At 33.6% G+C, this 20,576-nt stretch overlaps 3 protein-coding genes across 3 annotated transcripts; 2 read left to right on the top strand and 1 right to left on the bottom strand.

The window, feature by feature from the left end:
• The first annotated feature begins 1,981 nt into the window (after positions 1–1,981).
• LOC126661163 (psbP-like protein 1, chloroplastic) lies at positions 1,982–4,857 on the top strand. Its single transcript, XM_050354969.2, has 8 exons — positions 1,982–2,173; positions 2,248–2,359; positions 3,213–3,299; positions 3,457–3,539; positions 3,617–3,739; positions 3,835–3,906; positions 4,176–4,272; positions 4,537–4,857. Exons 1-8 carry the CDS (start codon positions 2,111–2,113, stop codon positions 4,638–4,640), a joined length of 741 nt encoding a protein of 246 aa, XP_050210926.1. The 5' UTR covers positions 1,982–2,110; the 3' UTR covers positions 4,641–4,857.
• A 598-nt stretch (positions 4,858–5,455) lies between these two features.
• LOC126661164 (photosynthetic NDH subunit of lumenal location 1, chloroplastic) lies at positions 5,456–8,155 on the top strand. The gene is made up of 8 exons (XM_050354970.2): positions 5,456–5,593; positions 5,683–5,791; positions 6,260–6,346; positions 6,556–6,629; positions 6,719–6,841; positions 6,994–7,065; positions 7,282–7,378; positions 7,865–8,155. Exons 1-8 carry the CDS (start codon positions 5,531–5,533, stop codon positions 7,966–7,968), a joined length of 729 nt encoding a protein of 242 aa, XP_050210927.1. The 5' UTR covers positions 5,456–5,530; the 3' UTR covers positions 7,969–8,155.
• Positions 8,156–8,264: 109 nt separating this feature from the next.
• On the bottom strand, positions 8,265–17,400 carry LOC126661162 (ABC transporter B family member 6). Its single transcript, XM_050354968.2, has 11 exons — positions 16,694–17,400; positions 15,214–15,268; positions 14,945–15,120; positions 14,663–14,863; positions 13,488–13,747; positions 13,100–13,410; positions 12,784–13,004; positions 12,359–12,699; positions 11,426–12,210; positions 11,080–11,321; positions 8,265–10,100 (listed from the first exon to the last, which is right to left on the bottom strand). The coding sequence occupies exons 1-11, from the start codon at positions 17,078–17,080 to the stop codon at positions 8,871–8,873; spliced, it is 4,209 nt and encodes a 1,402-aa protein (XP_050210925.1). The 5' UTR covers positions 17,081–17,400; the 3' UTR covers positions 8,265–8,870.
• Between the last annotated feature and the right edge of the window lie 3,176 nt (positions 17,401–20,576).

The following is a 20,576-nucleotide window of genomic DNA, read 5'->3' on the forward strand; positions in this document are numbered from 1 at the left end:
GTCTATTAATTTGGGACGGAAAGATTATTTCTTAATTGATCTATTAAAGACTTGTAAGAACAAAGTTGTCATACCTATAAACAAAACATTAAATCAAACAGAAACTTGAGCATATTTTTAATAATATTAAATTTTTCAACAAACATTAATTAGCATTGCTCCATCTTCATTATTTTAAGCCCTAATTGGATTTATCTAAAAAGTTTGAAAAAGACCATATAAATTTGAAAAAAAAAATCGAACTTAAATAACTCTAGAAATTAACTATCTGCAAACTCATCAATCACACAATATAAATTTTTGAAATTTTATTGATATTAAAATTACTACCTGAAATACAAAATCATTATTATCTTATAACTATTAAATTGAAAAACAAACATCCCTTTAATATCATCTAGACTGAGTCGACTAACTCAATAAACATTAATCACTTGTGCAACATTCAATCTTATATCACTACCAAATAAGAATATAATTCTAAGTTTGATTTTTGAAATATCAAACATGCATATTTCGGATTCATGTTAGACAATTATTATCGTCCTAACGACCTCATCATGCATTTTACTCTTTGAGTATATCTTGCAAAACATCCCTTTAACTCCTTTAGGAATGTAAAGGAGTTAGCCTATTTGTGAGTTGCTCGAGCTCGGTTCAAAAAATAAAAACTCAAAAGTGGCTCAAAAATTCGAGACGATCTCAAGCTCGACCTACTCGAGTTTCATCTTGAGCCGAGTTTAGTATCATTTAACGAGGTCTGTGAGACTTGCCAGTCTAAACGGACCTCTTATATATAAAATAATAGGAAAAGCTTTGGTTATTATGCCTTTAAAGTTTGACTATATAATCAAATAAGCATTTAACGTCCAAAAAAATTTAAATATGATCACAAAGTCTTAAAAAGTGACCAATCAGGCTTTCCGAATTTGACAACTAAGCCTCCAATGTTTCATTTCTGCGTCAAAATTGAGGCTTGATTGTTCACTTTTTAAAACGTTAGGGACACAATGAACCTTTATGGACTTGATTCTGGAACTAAACCTCATGAGCATAAATGATATTTTTCCTAAAATAATACTTTATTTTATTATATTAGCTTTTGATATCTCTAAATTTAGACGTGTGTCATACTATGGTAAAATGATAGACATTATAATCGAAAAGAATTATAATATGTTTGATATTCTTTTTTTTAATCATTAATTTAACATTTATTAAATTCAAGTTGATTTCGAGCTCGAGCAGCTCAAATATAGTTTGAGCTTGAAAATTTAGGTTCATTTGAACTCAAACTTGCCCTAACTCAGGCTCGACTTCTAATCATAGAATTATATATATAAATAGTTTAATTTTTATTATATTTTTTCTTCAAAAAAGAATAGTATAGTTATATCTAAAATAAATTATAAATTTACTAATTTTTATTATAATATTATTAATTTTACTATACATAATATAATAAAATTAACCATTTCTTTAAAATTTCAAAAAAAGAAAAACGAATAAAGGGTCAACACGCCCCCTGAACTTATGACACGGGGTCATCTATCCCAATTTATACTTTTTTGAGCAACTAACCCCAAAACTCTTTATTTTTAGATCAAATAATCCCATAATTTATAGTTTTATTTCAAAAAATAGATTTAAAATAATTATATCACAACAATTAGGGAGTATTTAATTATTTTTTTATATCTCTCATTTTCGATTTGTATTTTATATGTTTTCAAAATACAATTATGGATTATTTAACCCAAAAATAAAGAGTTTTGAAATTAATTGTTTAAAAAAAGTATAAATTGGATTAAATGACCACGTGTTACAAGTTAAGAGGGGCATTGACCCTTTGTTCAAACAAAAACACCATTTTAAACCAAGAGGCAGATAAGCAGTGTCCCCACCCCATAGTTGATGGACCCGGTTCGTTGACATGCAAAGAGCCACAGACAGCATCACTTGTAAATTGTAATAACGGATAAGCAAAAAAACTCACTCAAGAACCCAAAAAAAAAAACAGAGAAAACTCTCAACCACAGAACGCTTTGAATTGCAATCTCCATACACACTCTTGTATTGTCCTTACAACTCCTACCCACTTCACATATCAATGGCTTCTTTAAAAAATTCACCATCTTTTTATCATACTTTATCTCCCACCTCTTTTCCTCAGGTCCATTCTCTCTCTTTAACATATGCATTTGTTTTTGATAATTTGTGAGTAATTTTATGGGTTTTGTTTTGCAGATTGGATTTCAAAAGTGTAGTAATGGGTCTCTTCCTTGCTGTAGAAAAGGCATTTCTTTTGTGGTTAGAGCTGACCATAATTCTTTGCCCAATTTCACTTCTATTTCTCAAGGTTACCTCTTTTTGTTTGCTTTATTCACCAACTTTTTCTTATTTATGATGCATTTTGTGATGCTGGTAATCAGTCTAGTTTGTAGTGAATTGTTGAGATTCTGATAATAGTTTACATAAGCATTTTCTACCTTGGCGATCTTGTCAATTTGGAGGAGAAAGACTCAATCCACAACGTTATCTGTAGACTGAGTCAATCACTTTAATGATGTGTTTTAAAGTGATGGAATGAGTCTACGGAGGACATGGTGGGTTGAGTCTACCTAAAAGTTTATCGAATTTGAAGTTTACATTATCAAAGCAGTGATTGGAAATTTATTTACTGTAGTATTCATATGGGCTACTTAAGATTAAGAAGTGAATGTTTTTCTATACAGGAGATTTAATAATTTAAACATTTAGTGGAATGGTTGTTCCCTTTTTAGCAATTTTGTCAACTTAAGGTTGAAGGGTTAGAATGACACTATCAGCACAACCCATTGTTTTGATGGGTTAAGTATGGATATAATTTAGTCTAGATGGGTTAATTAGTACATGTGAACTGCAAAATAGAACAGAAAATTATATTTGGCCGAGTTGTTCATAGTACAGGCTTGAGAGTTGTCATTCTGTAGATCAATATTTCAAAGAGTTAGCAAAAATATCATTGGATATTGCTGTAAAAAAATTGATATGCTATTGTTTTCGAGGAGTAACTAATATTTTTCATGGAAAATTCCAGCTAGATTGATATTTAATGATTATCGTTATCTAAATAGACTCTTCAATTTCAATTAGTCAATAAAAAGCTAACTTTTTGGAACAGACACCGGTTGATTTTGTTGTTTCTGTTAAATTTGGACCTACATGTGCAGTTAGACAAGGGAATGTGAGACGCCAATTGCTTGCTGTCAGTTTGATTGCCCCTTGGGTTTCTCTGGTTAACCAACCTTTGCCTTCATGTAAGCATTTCCTATCCAAGCAATCCAAATTTTCTTTCTTTTGCATTGGTTATTAGAGAATGAAACCTCTATCAATTTTTCTATGGATTCCGATTGTTGATTATGCAATGTGTTTATGATTCCAATATCCTAAGAGGACGTCCTTGATATGGTTCAGTTGCTGCAGAAATTAAAAAGGGATATCTGTTAGTCACAGACCAGAAGGACGGTTACTCATTCCTCTATCCATTTGGGTGGCAGGTACGCTTACTATAGCTTCCTATTTATGTTGCTCGTCATTTCCATATTTATCATTTTGATCTTTGGATTGCGGGCAGGAAGTGTTCATTGAAGGTCAAGACAAGGTCTTTAAAGACGTTATTGAGCCGTTAGAAAATGTCAGTGTCACTACAGTCCCGACCACTAAACTAGACATTCGAGACTTTGGACCTCCAGAACAGGTTTTTCATTTGTACTTTTCAACACCATTTTCTGCTTTTGAATACATATCTCTAGCTGGAGGAAGGCACTAATATTCTTTGATATATATTCTCAGGTTGCTGGAGTACTGATAAAAAAGGTCTTAGCCCCTCCAACGCAGAAAACACAACTAATTGAGGCAACTGAGGTTTGATTTCCTAAGGTTTATTTTGAGCGTAATTTATGCTTGATTTTATTCTTTCAATGTTGCATGTCTGCAAATGGATTGGATTGGATTCATCTGCTTTCAACTATAAACGAAGCTGATCACTTTTATTTGTGATTTTGCAGCTACTTTTGTTATTTGGTTTAACATTTTACGCTTTCTTTCCTTTGTGTATAAGCTAGTATGCTCTTGTATTTGACTTGTGATGATAAAGGAACGGTCGAATGATAGTCGTGTATGTATTGATGCAGCATGAAGTGGATGGAAAGGCATATTACACATTTGAGTTCATTGTTAAGGCTCCAAACTATACTCGTCATGCTCTTAGTACAGTCTCTATTGGAAACGGTATGGAATTATTTCACCATTTTTTAAATGAATTATGCAAGACGTTGCTGTTTCTGCCTCATCAAATCATTCATTTTCTGATTTGGTTCAGTTGGGGCACGTCCCTTATTTTCCCGCTTTGTTTTTACGGAACATTTCATAGGTACCTTTTGGAGGCCTAGGATTGCTATTGGTAAAAACTAAAAAGTAGCCTCATGCACAAAGAATGAGTACATTTATTTATTGATGAAAAATTACATGTGGATTGGAATATTTTTATGCCAGGTAAATTCTTCACATTGACAACCGGAGCGAATGAGAGAAGGTGGGGTAAGATGAAAGATATATTGCACGGTGTGGTCGACTCCTTTAAAGTTTTCAATGCCTGATCAGGAGCACGGTTGCATTTTTCTGAACGTTTTACGAGTTTCTGATGTACACATAGTATGTGTATGCTTCCTCATTTTCATCTTCTTAGGCTATCATTGTGTAATTCCAAGAGCTCCATGCAAATCAAATTTGCAAAGTTTTCTCTCTTCTTACATTCTTGAATGCAAGTAATGTTATATTCTGTAACTAAAATGGAAGTACCTTTAATTTTTCAAATGTCCATAACATATATCAACTTATATACACCATTTGCATGAAAGAGTAAGTTTATTTTTCGAGAAACTGGAGTCACTCCGAACCCGATACAATGAGGTCAAGGCCTCGTTGAGTCTCGCTCCATCTTGGCTCGATCTTGCAACTCTTTTAAGTTGGCCCCAGAATCCTAATTACAATTACAGAACGAGATTGGGCAAGGCGAGATACAGTTCTTATATATGACCAATCAGCATAGGAGCTGTGAGCTATGAAGCACCGACGCGGGAAATTTAATCGGTATAACTCCAAATTGTTAAAAAAATGGTAATTTCTGTTTTAAGTTGTTAAAAATAAAGTTCATGTTAAAATTACAAGCTTGTAAAGGTTAAAAAGATTTGTTTTGTAATGCATTCTTATTATATTTATTGAAAACTGGCAGTCTTCTCCAAAAAAAAAATGGCAGTGAAAATATTACGAACCAAACCGAATTTTACCACTTTAGTTCCATTCGATTTCTATCTCCTTTAAAAACCGGTTGGTTTTATCCTTTCTATTTTCAAACCGAACCGAAAGTATTGAATAAATCACAACCACCTATATTCTAACCACATATCGAACCAAATTTAAAAAAGGACTATCAGTTGCTACTTCTTGAACTTATGAAAAAAAGCTGTTAGCTTCTTTTCATATTAGAATGTCAATATCATCATCTTCTTCAGTCTCTTTGAGTTTGGTTTCAACTCTCTTATCTCAAAAGGTTTATTTTTTGTCACATTCTATTTATTTTATTAATTCTCTCTTCAATGTTTAGCTAATAGTTCTTCATATTGTTGCCTCTAATTCCAGTTAAATGTCCATTCTTCAACTCAATTATTTCCCCGAGCTATTCCGATAACTGCTGCTGCTAGTAATGAATCCGTTACTTCTACTACTGAAAAACTTGTCAATGAAGAAAGTAAGATACACATCTTAGCATTCTTTCATATTTCATTGATTTATATTAGATTTTTTCACTTTTGTGGAAACTTCTCGAGTCTTATGTTTTGGTATTTCGTTTTATTTTCGGAAAAGATTCTGAAGCTACGGGACTCAATATTATAATTATTATATAAAAATATGGTTCAGCGGGTTTCCATTCTGATCTTTTTCGGTTTTAGCATTTTCTGTTTATTCAGTTTCTCTTTATTTTTTAACGTTCATCTCAAGTTTCTCATTAAATTCATATGTTCTTGATATTGTTAATGAATTTGAATGGTGCAAGTTATTTGTATGGATAATGTGAATTTTCTTGCCCTCAAGTTCTTTAGTCATTATCCTTTTTCTTTGTTTGGTAGAAAAAATCAAAAGAATTATATTTCTTTCATATGTTAAACCAAATTTTTGGATTTTCGTTAAATTTGGATATAACAATATGTTTGTTCAGGCAATTGCAAGAGAAGATTGTTACTATTGGGAGTTGGAGTCCTATCATCAACTAGTTTACTCCAAGTAAACCCCCTTCTGGCTGAAGGTACAATTATATCATATCTCATCTAGCAAGTTTCAGTTTCATTTTCGTTCACGAAAACGCGTCCGAAATTCTAACTCTATATAATAACCTAGTCGTATAAAAATGTTATTTTTTCGGCCTTTTCTTTTCAGTATTTTCCGTTTAAGCATGTTTGTTTTCGTGCTGCATCGCATGATTCATATTTTTCTTAACATTTTGGCAATGAGCAGAGGTACCAAAGAACTACAGAGCTTTTGTTGACAAGGAAGATGGATATTCATATTACTACCCCTCAGATTGGATAGTAAGTTATGCACTTTTAATAAATATAATGTGCAACATTTTAGTTTTAGATTTTGAAACTCATAATGAAAGCTTGTGGTCTATGCATAGGATTTTGATTTCAGGGCTCATGATTCTGCATTTAAGGATAGAACCAAGCAATTGCAGAATGTTAGGGTAAGATTCATACCTACTGACAAGAAGGATCTTCATGAATTAGGACCAATGGAGCAGGTATATATATTTTCAGGCTATAATTGACAATATTAAAAGATTTAATTTCGATTAAAATCGGCAAATATTTGGAGCATTATATTTTTCTTATATCCTGTTTTGAGACTTGTTTAATGTTTAAGTAATCCTTGATCTGAATTTTTGCTGTTCAGGTTGTAACAGATTTAGTTACTAAAAGATATGCTGCACCAAATCAAAGGCCAAATATAATCGGCATGGAGGAGGTTGATACTGATTTCGGAAACTTAACGAATCCAATGTTTCGACATTTTATCTTGTTTTCGAGAATTCTTTTAACACTATATAACTTACAATTTATATTTATTTTTGTAAAATAGTTTGTTTTTTCCATTTTCGTTTCAACGTTTTCTGTTACGGTGTTTTTGCTTCCGTCAAGGTTAGTACTAACGATTTGACTGATGAGTTTGTACTGAATGCAGCGAGCTATAGATGGGAAGAACTATTACAGCTTCGAATATGTGCTTACATCTCCAAACTACTCCAGCGTTTCCATTGCAACTATAGGAATTAGCAACGGTAACATTTCTATCAAATCAAACTCTTACCTTACTGAGCTGGTTTACTAGGCTGTCTTATTATGAATTAGTTATAATAAAGAAATTTTAAAAATGATAAAAATAATTATTACTCCATAGTTCTAGTTTAAGTGTTTATATATTAGATCAGTATGTTTTTGAATCTATGAAAATGAGGTGAGATTTATTAATTTAAAATATGAGAGAAGACGTATATGAGGGGAGGATACTAATAAAAAATTAGACCGACCAAAAACGTTTTTTTAATAAAATTCAAAATAATATATTATTATTTTGGATTCTCTAATAGACTTATATAAAGAGTGATTTTGTAAATTTATTTTCTTCAATGATAATTTTATAAACTCTCTTTTTTTCAGAAATCAATTTAGTATTTACGGATTCTATTTTATAGTACTGTATATAAATTGATATTAGCACAAACAAATCAAACCTGAATATTGGAAGCTGATACTTCTGTGAACAGGGAGATTTTACACCTTAATTGTGGGAGCAAACGAAAGACGGTGGAAGCGATTTCGCAGCCAACTCAAAGTCGTCGCAGATTCTTTCAAGATGCTTGATATCTGAACTACTGAAGAATAAAGATAAATAAACATATAATTTCATTGTATATTCTCTAGAAAAGCTGTCTTCACTTTTACATTCCTAAACAACAAGAGTTCTTCAGCTTATTGCATCCCTAAACAAGAATAATTATAAATGGGCAAAACCAAACTGAAATCGGCAAATTCACTTCAGTTAATTTTTCAGTTCAGTTCAGTTTTGTTTTCGGAAACGACACAAGAACCGTAGCTTTCAGCATTCACATAGAGAGGATTATAGTAAACTGAAACAAAATGGAATGAAGAAAAATGACACAGTAATTAAGATTGGCAAAAGTTAAAAGCTAAATAAATTATCCACGTGGTTATTTACAAAGGAAGATTACAACAAATGCCCTCCACCTCTTTTTTCCTCTTCTAAAACTTCCTAATGTTTTTCACAAATGCAAAAATTTACAGTATGGAACACATTCATCATCCAAGCTTTGTCCAAGTTACATTAATCCATAAGAAACCCGAAAAAAACCCAAAAGAAGAAACTATCTAGCAAATCAAAGGGAGAAAGAGAAGACAAAACCCAAATAGCACATCTCGTTAGGGCTAGAATTACCTCCTCGCCAATCCGATTTCTGATCAATGAACAAATCAATACGCCATGAAGACAACAAGACGATATATGCTTGTCTCCATAAAGAATATATCCAGCCCTGAGAGCATGTCCTCAATGGCCAACCAAAGCTCCGAAGTACCTATTTCTACACCCTACATTCAAAGAATATAACTGTCGCTGCCGCCATTTGCACATTTGCACATAAGAATATTGTTACAAGCCTCATCATTGTTCTCAGTTGCACTTGCCTGCTCTGGGATATACTTTACAAATTCCGAAGGGTATCAACAGAATTGAACCCAAATGTCACATCCAACCTATAAGAGTCGATGCTGTCTCAAACCCTTCCCGAAATGGGGTTGCATCAATCTGACGTACAAACCATTTTTCGCCAGCAATGTATCGTGGGTCCCTTCCTCTACGATCCGGCCACCATTTAGAACAACAATATTGTCAACATGCCTCATCATTGCAGCTCTATGAGCTATCAGAATGGTTGTTTTGTTTCCCATAATCAGTGTATCCAGAGCCTCTTGCACAACCCTACTAGATTCCGACTCAATCGACGAACTCGCTTCATCCAATAACAAGATGGGTGCGTTCTTCAGTACTACTCGTGCAATTGCAATTCTCTGTTTCTGTCCAGGTGTCAGGTCTACACCCCTCATTCCCACATGCGTGTCATAACCGTGAGGTAGGCTGCTAATAAAATGATGAGCATTTGCTATTCTCGCAGCCTCTTTCATCTCGGCTTCACTAGCATTGTGCCTAGCATATATGATATTTTCTCTAATTGTTGTTGAGAATATAATAGGTTCTTGCTGAACAAGACCTAGATGGCTCCTTAGCCATCTCAAATTGTAAAGTTTCAAATCTCGTCCATCGAGTAGAACCTGACCAGCAACTGGATCGTAAAATCTCTCCATTAAAGAGATAATAGTGCTCTTACCAGACCCTGAAACTCCTACCACAGCTATAGTTTGTCCACCATTAACTTTAAGACTGAAGTTGCTCAACACCAAGACTTCTGGGCGAGTAGGATAACAGAAGTCAACATTTTTTAACTCGATGCTCCCATAGACATTAGGGGGCTTCAATGCTGAATTCTCATCTGGGTCAATCTTGGGTACTCTATCTATAATTTCAAAAACTGAAATGAGAGATTTCCGCCGTTTGAGAATATATGGAGCCAATCCAAAAGGCTCAACTAATGCAAAAGTTGCAAACGAGAAAACCATATACTCTTTGATAGCCGTAGGGAGCTCCACATAGTTTTTATTTACACAATATGCGGTGTACCACAGAAGTAGGGCATTACAAGCAAATAGAAGAAACTGTGAGAAGCCAAACCCAAAACCAATGACCATTCCATGTAAGAAACTTTGCTTGAAAATTTTCTTCAGTTGTAGCCTGTAGAGCTCCATCACTTTATTACCAGCACAGAATGCTACAACAGTGTAGATGTTTCTAACAGCATCCTCAAGAACCAATGATGCTTTCCTGTGCATCTCCTGTATGCCTCTTGAAAATCCAGCAAGCCACAGCTTCTGCAATATTTCAGTTGCCATTTATTATTAAGTTTTCACATGCAGAAAACTTGCACAGCAGAATGTCTCATCAATACTTAAAATTTACAGTAAAAGAATACATCTTTAGTAAATCTAATGGAAAATCAAATACCATCGATGTTGATGGAACTGAAATTCATACATTTCAAAAATGAAAAGAGGGTTGTACTGGTATTGTTAAAATCTATACTGTAGCTGGAACAGACCAGCAAATGATGCAAATCAAGAAAGCATCTATATTAGTGTATTGTTCTCTAACCACACATAGCATTCATGTCATAGTAACACAAGGAGAAGTAAATTACACAAGGCAACAATGAAAATGGGAGCATAAATGATCTTATTACTAAGACATACTATTATTAAGACATACTCACTGCAGGATTGGCAACCATGTCCGGTAAAGGTCACAAGTTAAGGAAATATCACTCTGATATAAGCATTGGACGAACCAAATCCTTTTCTCACAAAAAGAGTATGAAGTACGTCAAGAACCTTGATTCTGTTCAAACACATGTTAATTTGTTGTTCTGAAGCATCTAATACATTAGTAACACTAAGACCTATTTGTCTTCACATTGAATACAACAAACTAAAAGCCTCAACATATGGAGAATTTCATTTACTCAAGCCATCCTTAAAGAAAATAATACCACAGCTAAATTGCAGCCAAACAAAAAAGCAGAAATAAGATCTCAAGAGGAAATCTATTCAAATATTGCTGAGACTGAATTAAAAAAACTCCTAGTTACGAGAGGAAACTGCAATGATTTGTTTCAATGACATGTAGCGAGATATCTACATGAACCCACCTTACCCTACCCCACACAACAGCCAGGAGCAGTTCATGCTCAAAGAGCCACTGAAAAGAGCATGGCAAATTGATAAACAGATGAAAAAAAACAGGGATACTGATCAATAAAAAACAATAAGTGAAAAAGAAACAAGAAACACAAACCTGTGCAATTGCAGATATCATGAGAACTGGTATTGTTCCCAGTGCCACAAGAGCCAATCGGTATTCAAGGAACATGCCAATGATAACAGCCACGAGAACAGCAGCACTGTCCTGTATAAATATTGAAAGTCGGTTGCTAAAAGCCGCTCGCACAAACGTAGCATCATTTGCCAACCGCATGGATAATGTGTCGGCACTGTTATCCTCTTCATCAAACCATCCAGCTTCATTACGCAGCATTGCTGTTACATAATGGGCATAAAAAGGGTAAAGCTCATACTCAGGATTTTGTAGTGCCATTATTTCTATTCTTATGCACCCAACAACAAGATTAATGATAATTTACCTGAGAACATCATTCGCCGGACTCGCTCAGTCATTTTTTCACCCATAATACCAAAATAGAAATGTTGCAAGAAGTTTGCAATTACAGTTACTACACCCATGCAAGCAATTATCAAGCACCACTTGTCTACATCCTCCTGCAAGTGATGGCGATCGGGCCTATAATAGGCAGTCACTATCAATGCAATAACATAAGCAAGTAGTGGATTGAAGGATCCAAATATAGCAGCACCAATGCTTCCTAGCACAGCATATAGCCACTCTGCAAAACTAAGCTCTGCAAGCCTCCAAAATGAAGGCGCTTCCCGATTCTTGGTGTCCTTTGCATCCTTGAATTTAGTTGGGATATCATCTGAGTGACTATGGGGTCGACTAAAAGTCTGTGAGTGAGAGCGCTCATTTTTGGGATCAGAAATCAAAAGAGGCGATACAGGTGATTCAGGATCTGATCCGTTTGATTTTTGTCGTTGAGTACAGTGGACATCAATCTTGGGTAACTCTGGTAGTCGCATTTCAAAACTATCTTGTCTTCTTATGGACGGTTCCTTCTCAGTTCCATGAAGGGGGAGACCATTTTCCATCATATTCTCCGGTGGCGGACTTGGAACTTTTGGCGATTCTTGAGAGTTGAAGTTACCATCTAGAGGCCGTGATACACAAGGAACTCTTTGAAGAGAGGGTGATTTCATCATTTTGGGGGAAGAAGGTTCTTGGAAGCTGTGACCAGCAGAAGAATCCTTTTCAATTTGGAATGCAGCAGTCTCCATGTAGTTTCTAGCTGGCATCCTGAAGAAAGACATGCGTATAATCATGTATATGTGCATTGTAATTAAATACATTTTAAGAAACCTGTGTCATTATGTATGGCTACTTACGAAATCGATATTTATAACAGAAAAAATTTCTTCATAACAAAAAAAATATCTTACTATACCTCCTTGGAAGTTTTGCCGCTTCTTCACATTTGAGAAGCTCTGCATATAGACCATCTAAGTTCAGCAATTCATCGTGTGTTCCCATTTCAACAAGCTGACCTTCCTCCATTACAGCTATATAATCAGCATTCCTAATAAGACTAAGACGCCGAGCAATAATTATGGTGGATCGTCCCAACATGAGAAGATCTAGAGCCTCCTGAACAGCTCGTTCAGCTTCAAAATCAAGTCCACCGGTGACCTCATCAAGTAGAAGAATCGTTGGATTCAAAAGCACCGCTCTAGCAATAGAAAGTTTAATTTTCTGTTCCTCTGTCAATGATAGACCAGCTCTACCCACCTGAAGAAGGGATCAATTTCTCAACAGACTGATGAAAGGAAAAGTAACAAGATTCAAGCAAAACTTTTAACGTTGTTAGTTTACCTGTGTTTCATAGCCTCTCTCAAGTGAGCTGATGAATGTATGTGCATGTGCTATTTTGGCAGCTTCTTCAATCTGATCCAAAGTAGCATCTCGTCCATAAGCAATATTATCTCTTATACTCAAACTTAGCAAGGCAGGCTCCTGGGTAACTAGTCCTATTAGGCTTCTGAGCCATTCCAATTTCAGGTTTTTAATGTTCTCTCCATCTAAAAGTACTTCTCCTGCATTATAATTAATAAATATGTAAATAAAAGAAAAAAATTATAGATTTCAAGTGAAACAATTAAATGATATAACATTAGTCATGTGGAAATACCCAAAGTAGGGTCATAAAACCGCTCCATGAGGGGGATAATGCTACTTTTTCCAGAGCCATTTCTTCCAACAAGTGCCACAGCTTTTTTAGCAGGTACAGTAAGGTAAAACCCACTTAAGATGGGAATCTCAGGACGAGACAGATAGCTAAAATAAACATTCCGAAACTCGATATTTCCTTGCACTGAGACTAGAGTGTTCCCATCTTGATTGACTGTGGAGGACGATCGGCTTATCATCTCATAAAGCCTATAAGCAGCAATTCTTCCTTGGTCAAATGAATAGAAGTTCGTTGCTGCTTGATTCAGCCCACTGGAAAACACAATACAGCAGATATGAGAGCCATAGACAGGATATTAGCACCAACAAGATAGAAAGAAGATACTTACAGGCCGCTCAGAATTACAGCAAACAGTGCAGTTATGATTTCCCCACCATGAGCTTTTTGGTGAGTTACAAGGAATCTTCCAACCCATAGTTGCAATGCACAAGAACATATTGCCAGCCCATATGTAAACCCAAGCCCAAGTCCTTGCACAAGACTAATCAAAATACCATATCTCAGAGTTGCTTGTAGTGAAGTTGCATAAGAATACTTTGCCAAAGTTTCATTTGTGAATGCATACAAGGTCCTAATATAAGAGACCGCCTGTGTAATTAGACATATTATTAGCTTTCAGTATTACCCAGATCTCTTCACTTTGATAACAAGAAATATGCTATAAAAAAACTAAATACACGGTAACCAGAGAAAAAACATTTCTACGACGTGGATTACAGTGGCAAATGCCAAGGCTTTAAGCAAAGACAAGAAATGGATACAAACATTAGGCCGTGAGAAGCTCCTGAATCTATACAGGATAGATGTAGATTCACACAGATCTTACTGTTTCTAAATTAGCCAGCATGAGTAGAAGTAAACCTAGTGGAAGATCTAACACTGGTCCAGAAAAAAAAATTGCAGGAAGGAAAAAAAAATAATATACTAAAACATATTTAAAAGGTTGTACTCACAGTTCAAAAAAAAACAATAAACTAAAACATATTTAGAAGGATGTAATCACAGCGTAAAAAATTGAAGAAACATGCCAAAATAAATTATAATAACAGACAGCAGTAGGATTCCTTAGTGTGGATAAAACTAGTATTTGCTTTTTAGCAACATTTTTCTTCAAGTCTTCCAAGACCTTTGAAATATGGGAATGTAAAACATAAGCATGAAAAAAAAGTAAAGAACTTCTATGCAAGTAACTAAATAGTTCTTGTCGATTGATGATGAAATGAAATAATTTAAAACAGAATTCAAGGAAACCTAGTTCAGTCTCGTAAGAAATGATTGCTTCAGAATATGGTAATTTCAACCTGGCAATGATTCTATGGCTGCACAGAAACTCAACAAAGAACCACTTCCGGCCAAAGGCTCTAATGCCTGATTTTTAAATCTTCAGATAATATACACAAATCACCCCTTCTATTTTTACAGAAAAGTAATATACACAACAGAAATGGATATTTCTAATCAAGGGAAGGGCCATTTATTAGGTCAGAAGGGAGTTGTTCAAACCTGTTCGGCTATACTAGCAGCTTCCGCATAGGCATCTTGAATACTCTCAGCAAGTCTGTGAAGGAATATATTTGAAATGCCTCCAGCAGCAACAATGAAAGGACCAGTGGCTAATGTTATAAGCGCAATCTGCCAGCAGTTGACAAATCCAATAACAAGACCACTAAAAAATGTTGCCATGTTATGAATATAGTTTCCCACCTATCATCAAAAAGACCTCTTAACAGGTTAGACGATGCATTTGCAGATTCAGAAAGGCAGAACGATCAATTTCCAATGTACCTTTTCACTAAGAGCAGACTGAATAAGCAGCACATCACTCAATACTTGACTTACTATGTCACCATTGTTCCCATATGTGTCAAAAAAGCTCATGTCCTGATTAAGTAATACATGAACATAGTTTGACCTGATAACAGCAGTCTGACGTTCTCCAGTTAAAATCCAGCATGATACCTCTATTACAAGGAGTTAGTCAGCATCAATGCAGCAATAAATAGCTATGCATCAGATGACAACAAAATATTAATGATAAAAAAACTGAAACATACCAACCCAACCAGCTGCGAAAACACCAATGGCTATGTAAACAATAGTAAAAGCAAGCTGCATTAAAAAAACCTTAATTAATGAAAAGATATTAATCCAATAGACAAGTGGAAAAAAAAACTTTGAAGAGGTTTTAAGACTGAAGGAAGAAATTATCCTCTCACCACAGCACTGAACAAACCATATATAAAAAAAAAAAAGCGAGGTAGAGAAATTGCTCGGTAAAGAGAAAAAATCTACTAACCTAAATAGCGTTAATAAATTAAATATTATGTCTAAGATTCAAATTTAAATAAAAGAAGTTTCATATAAGTGCCACAATCATCAAAACCAACATTCGAGATGATTGAGCACCTAGTGGAGCTTGACAATAGTCAATTTCATTTATGAGGGCAGAGTCATTTATGTTTATTAGAGCATTAACTGTTCATAGAACCTGATGCCAAAACAAAAATTGACCACAAGGCTGTTTGGTCCATGACACTTAATGCCAAAAAAGAAAGAAATAAGTTCAAATGGAAGGCAGCCTATTTCCATTTATCATTTTATTCACATCCGATTGGATCCCTGTATAGCTGGTACATTCATTCGAGGCAACCATTTTGGTTTGCAGCCCCATAAAATTGCTGCTATTCTTTTGATATTTCAAGTTCTCAATGAATGATGTCAATCGCATATGCTCATATGTATAATTCAAGATAGCACCATCATCCCATAGGCAACTAGGAACTTTGTTTGATATTGTCACCCTATCCTCTATGCACACAAAACTCAACCTCTTTCTTTCACTCCCTCCCTCCCTCCCTGTCTCCCTCTTTCTCCCTCACATTGAACCATTGAAACACTACTACTGTAACATACTGTGGAGAATTTTCCGTATCACAACGTTCATAAAGCAGCAATATTCAGCTCAATACCTTGTGCACTCTCTTGTGTTCATGGATTTTGTTGGACTAACATTAAGAGTTCATTCTAGTATTCGACAGGGTGCTAGACTTTAGAATTCACTGTTAGTCTGTTATGATGTTCTAATATGATTGTGTTGCTTTCTACTCAAACATCTAAATTTCAGTTACTTGTGCAAATGCAATCCCGTTAACAAAATAGTCCAGAAAATGTCCTGTGTCGGAACTATATATGTCAAAATAGCTTTATAAAGAGAACAGCCCTAAAATTCCCCCAACTAAAACATAACCTATTATAAAGAACTCGCTCAAACCAAAAACGAAAGGCCGATTCCCGTCAAATTACCACTACAGAATCACCCAAGTTGCACCAAATCAAAGTAAACTACAGAATTTACAATCATAACCGAGTTCCCAACTTATCAATTTTCAGTTTTAAATTAATACACAACCTAAAGTTCTAAAACTTTCACTAAAATTCAAAACTAAAACTCCTAAATCCCATCCTCAGAACCCAAAATTAACATAAACAACTAATAAATTAAACAAAAATAAGCTGAAAAAAATGAATACGTACATCTTTAAACCGATCAAATTGCTCATCAGGTGGAACCTTCATAACCTGAATAATCTTAGCAAAATAATGCAAGTAAACAACAAGAGCAGTTCCATGAGCAGCAGCAGCAACCGAACCAACTATCATCAACCCCCAATCAAGATTATCAGCACAAGCAAACAATCTCGAGAACGGAACAGCTGCCGGCGGCGGTTCCATCTCCTCCGCCTCCTCCATCTCTTCCGCCTCCGCCTCCGCCTGCGCCATAGCAGCTGCAGCCGCCGCCGCCTCAGCACTCGTGTCTAAGTAAGGCGACGGCGACTCCGGTGGCTCGGAAACCTCCGATACCGGCGTTAACGGCTGTATATGCGGTGGCGACCACCCGAACAAGCCTCTAGATATCATCATCTTTCAAAACCCTAATTGAATTTTTTTTTACTCTCCCTCAACTTTTCTACTCACTGATTCAATTTAATTTAATTTTGTTCAATTTTCCCTCTAAATTTAGCAGCTGGATCCGCTAAATTTAGAGGCGGAAGAAGAATTGAGAAGAAAAACTGGAGAAATTTGGTTCCGATTGTGAGAAGTTCTTGAAATTGATTTGATTTTGGGTGTTTTTGAAAGGAAAAAGAAAAGTTTGGGGGAAATAAGAAAAGGGAGAAAAATTGAGTGACTGGGTCAAAAGAGGCGGAGAATGAAGAAGAGGAGAGAGAAGGAGAAAATGTTAAATATGAGGAGCAATGGTAGCACCAAATATTCTTAAGAAACGTTTTTTTTTTTTAAATTTTTTCGGTTATTTATTAGTTTCCGTTTACTGTTGTCGTTGTTGATTTTGGTTAGATTAGATTAAAGTTAGGTTAACTAACGGTCAAGTGCCGGCAACTGATTTTAGTCTGTAATTTTTAATTAATTTGATTTAATTAATAAAAATAGTTTAATAATATTAATTAACTGGATTTATCAATAACCAAATAATTTTATATTTTAATGGCAGAATTAAAGAAATTAATTAATATTGTTACATCAGTTACGGTTAAAACTAGTAATTTGAATAATTTAATTAAAAATAAACTAACTTGAAAAGAATTCACGATTAACGAATATTTTTCATTTTCAAATATTTTAAATTCCACTTTTTATATAGATTTGGATATGTCGATGAATTTAAGAAATTCTTGAGTTGATTTTAAAAAAAAAGGCCTAATTTATAACCGCCAAACTCAAAATATATGAACTACTAGTCTTTTGTAGTAAATGTAAGTAAATGTGAAGTTATAAAAGAAGACATAACACCTTAAATATATTTATGGTCAACAGTTTATTGTTTGAATATACATTAGCATATTAAAAGCAAAGTATTAGTAATCTTTTTGGCTGGTTCAAATATGACTACTTATTGCATTATTAAATAACCTATGAAAAATTTATCAATTGAAGCAAATTCTTAAATAATGAGTCAAAATTAAAGGACAAAAGTTGCACTACCTCTCTTTAACCTATAGTTTCTATTTAACAGCCACCATAATACATAAATAAATGATCTTTTAGAAGAAAAAAACTGAACAAATACTAGTATATTAAGACTATATATTAAGGATTTACATATTAAGACTATAACATTTAATTAAAATTTTCAAGTTTTAGAGACTAGAGCTGACTAATCTAAAATGTACACTATTTTTAATAGCAGACTAATTTAAAAGACTAAAAAGGGAAATTTTAGTAAAAAAACTGGCTATATAATTTTGAAATTTTAAGATATTATTTAAACATTGTAATTATTTACTTGTAAGAGGAAGTCATGGGAATCTTGAAGAGTTTCAAATGTTTTTATGGCAGGGAGTATAAGTTAAAATTAGTTTAGTAGATTAAATAAGCAAGAAGCCAATTAATTAAAGACATTTGCAATGTGTTGGTAACTGTTTACCCAACAGTACAGCTGTGATGAGTTGGCAAAAAAAGGTAACCAATGTGTGTGCATTCTATAATTTGTACAGTGCAGTGTTTTTAAGATTCAAACCGAACCGTTAGACGCAGCTAATTCGACCGCTAATAGACGTAATTTTTTTTATAAAAAATTAAATTACGGTTCAATCTTTTTAGACAAAAAATCCTATGAAATCAAAAATTATCAAAATAGGATCAACTCCAGGAATTTAATATTAGACATGTAACGAATTTGTATATCTTGTTTCTCTACTAATATATATGTTTGTTCGAAAGAAAAAAAATCATAAAAATCATAAAACTGATTAAACCGTTGACCGAATATCAAACCAATCTGGTTCGGATTTTAGTAGGTAATACAGAAAAAGCATAGAATGAAAGGTGAGATTAGTGTGGGCTAATGCAATGAAGCAAAAAGGTTTGATAAAGAGAGAGACAGTAGAGAAAAAACAGAGATGATTTAAAGGTTTTGTGTGGCTTTTTTATGTGTTGCCAGTACATTTCCTCTGTCCATTTACCTCTTTTTATTCTTTTTATCTTATATTATAATTTTTTTATTTTCTTTTACCAAAAATCTATGACTTTAATTTAAGATGCTTTGATTTGGGTGTGCTATGCCTTTTTTTGGTATTTTTTTAATGTGATGGTTTGTTTATAATATAAACATTCTTTGGCTGCTATTTTTTTTGTAATTAACACAACAAGAATAATTTATAGATTTTTTTTTGTGTAGTGATTTTGGTAAACATTCATAATTGACTTAATTTTAATTAATTTAATTTAATTCTTACAAAATCAAATAGTTAGGTTTTAATAGCTCAAATTTAAGAGTTATTATGTTATATCCATATATTTATATATTCTCTTAAAACAAAATGGAATGCGTGCAATGGTAGATCTAGAAGTTTTTCGAGCTCGAGCTAGAAGTTTTTCGAGCTTGTGCAATGGAATTATTCTTTTCGAAAAAATTGGCAACTCAAGCTCAATCTTCATTTAGGCCTAAATCAACTATATAATTATTTATATGTTGAAAAAATTATCTCTATTTTTTAAAAAAGTTGATCACATCAGAAACTGAAGTGTACCATAATCTAAGCGTGATTCAGTCCATAGATACAAGAGCGTAGTAATATGTGAAATTTAAGGTGTAAAAGAAAAACAGATTGGGGATGAATTTTTTTATTTATAAATATAAATCATGTTGTAAAATATTATTTATGTAACATGTAGAAAAAAGAATTCGCAACAAATATTATACTTTTACATGAACGTAATGTGTCAAGAGGAATTTTCTCATTATTTTGATATTTGAATTTAATAAAAAATCAAGTTAACAATTAGAAACTTGGAAAACAAGGTGTGTGTGTGTATACTTTAAGATAATATGCTACTTCAAATCTAAAATATTCAGATAGCATCTCCTAAAATTTGCTAGCATAGAAGTGCCATCATTATTAGTGATGCTTAAAATTCTAATTAAATTCAATCAATTGAATTTTTAAATGAAACTTATTTTGATTTGATATTAAAAAAAGGATTAATTTTGTAATTTGACTCGTTTTGACAAGAATATACAAAATAATTGAACTGAACTGAAAAATAAACTAACCTTTTTAATTTCATTTCATTTAAAAAATATTTATTCCTCAAAAATTTAATTCAATTTAATCTTAAAAAATTAAAACTAAAATTTTAGGCACCCCCATAATCATATGGTAGAAAGGCTGTGACTAAAGCACGACACTGAATGCATTTAGTGATCACAAGACCCATAGATAGAGGGGAGATTTAGAAATTTACCTCAAATAGAAAAATAATAGGATTTTATACCTCAATGTGGAAAAGTCAATGAAAATACATCACGCTTTTAATTTTATTATGTTTCTACTCCCATGTCTAAAAAAATTAGAACAATACTCTGACTATAACATGTGCAACCTGACACTTTTTTCTCTCT

This window comes from Mercurialis annua, linkage group LG8 (assembly GCF_937616625.2).
Source record: "Mercurialis annua linkage group LG8, ddMerAnnu1.2, whole genome shotgun sequence".
In the NCBI taxonomy this organism is placed as follows: Eukaryota; Viridiplantae; Streptophyta; class Magnoliopsida; order Malpighiales; family Euphorbiaceae; genus Mercurialis; species Mercurialis annua.

What these genes read in the sequence shown, in the direction of transcription:
- LOC126661162 (XM_050354968.2), bottom strand. Translation starts at nt 17,080, where the DNA reads ATGATGATATCTAGAGGCTTGTTCGGGTGGTCGCCACCGCATATACAG. An exon ending in CCGGCGAATGATGTTCTCAG is followed by an intron (nt 11,322 to 11,425) that starts GTAAATTATCAT and finishes ATTATGTAACAG; the next exon opens with CAATGCTGCGTAATGAAGCT. An exon ending in TGATATCTGCAATTGCACAG is followed by an intron (nt 10,101 to 11,079) that starts GTTTGTGTTTCT and finishes GAAATATTGCAG; the next exon opens with AAGCTGTGGCTTGCTGGATT.
- LOC126661163 (XM_050354969.2), top strand. Translation starts at nt 2,111, where the DNA reads ATGGCTTCTTTAAAAAATTCACCATCTTTTTATCATACTTTATCTCCC. An exon ending in TCTATCCATTTGGGTGGCAG is followed by an intron (nt 3,540 to 3,616) that starts GTACGCTTACTA and finishes GATTGCGGGCAG; the next exon opens with GAAGTGTTCATTGAAGGTCA. An exon ending in TACAGTCTCTATTGGAAACG is followed by an intron (nt 4,273 to 4,536) that starts GTATGGAATTAT and finishes TTTTTATGCCAG; the next exon opens with GTAAATTCTTCACATTGACA.
- LOC126661164 (XM_050354970.2), top strand. Translation starts at nt 5,531, where the DNA reads ATGTCAATATCATCATCTTCTTCAGTCTCTTTGAGTTTGGTTTCAACT. An exon ending in AAACCCCCTTCTGGCTGAAG is followed by an intron (nt 6,347 to 6,555) that starts GTACAATTATAT and finishes GGCAATGAGCAG; the next exon opens with AGGTACCAAAGAACTACAGA. An exon ending in AATTAGGACCAATGGAGCAG is followed by an intron (nt 6,842 to 6,993) that starts GTATATATATTT and finishes TTTGCTGTTCAG; the next exon opens with GTTGTAACAGATTTAGTTAC.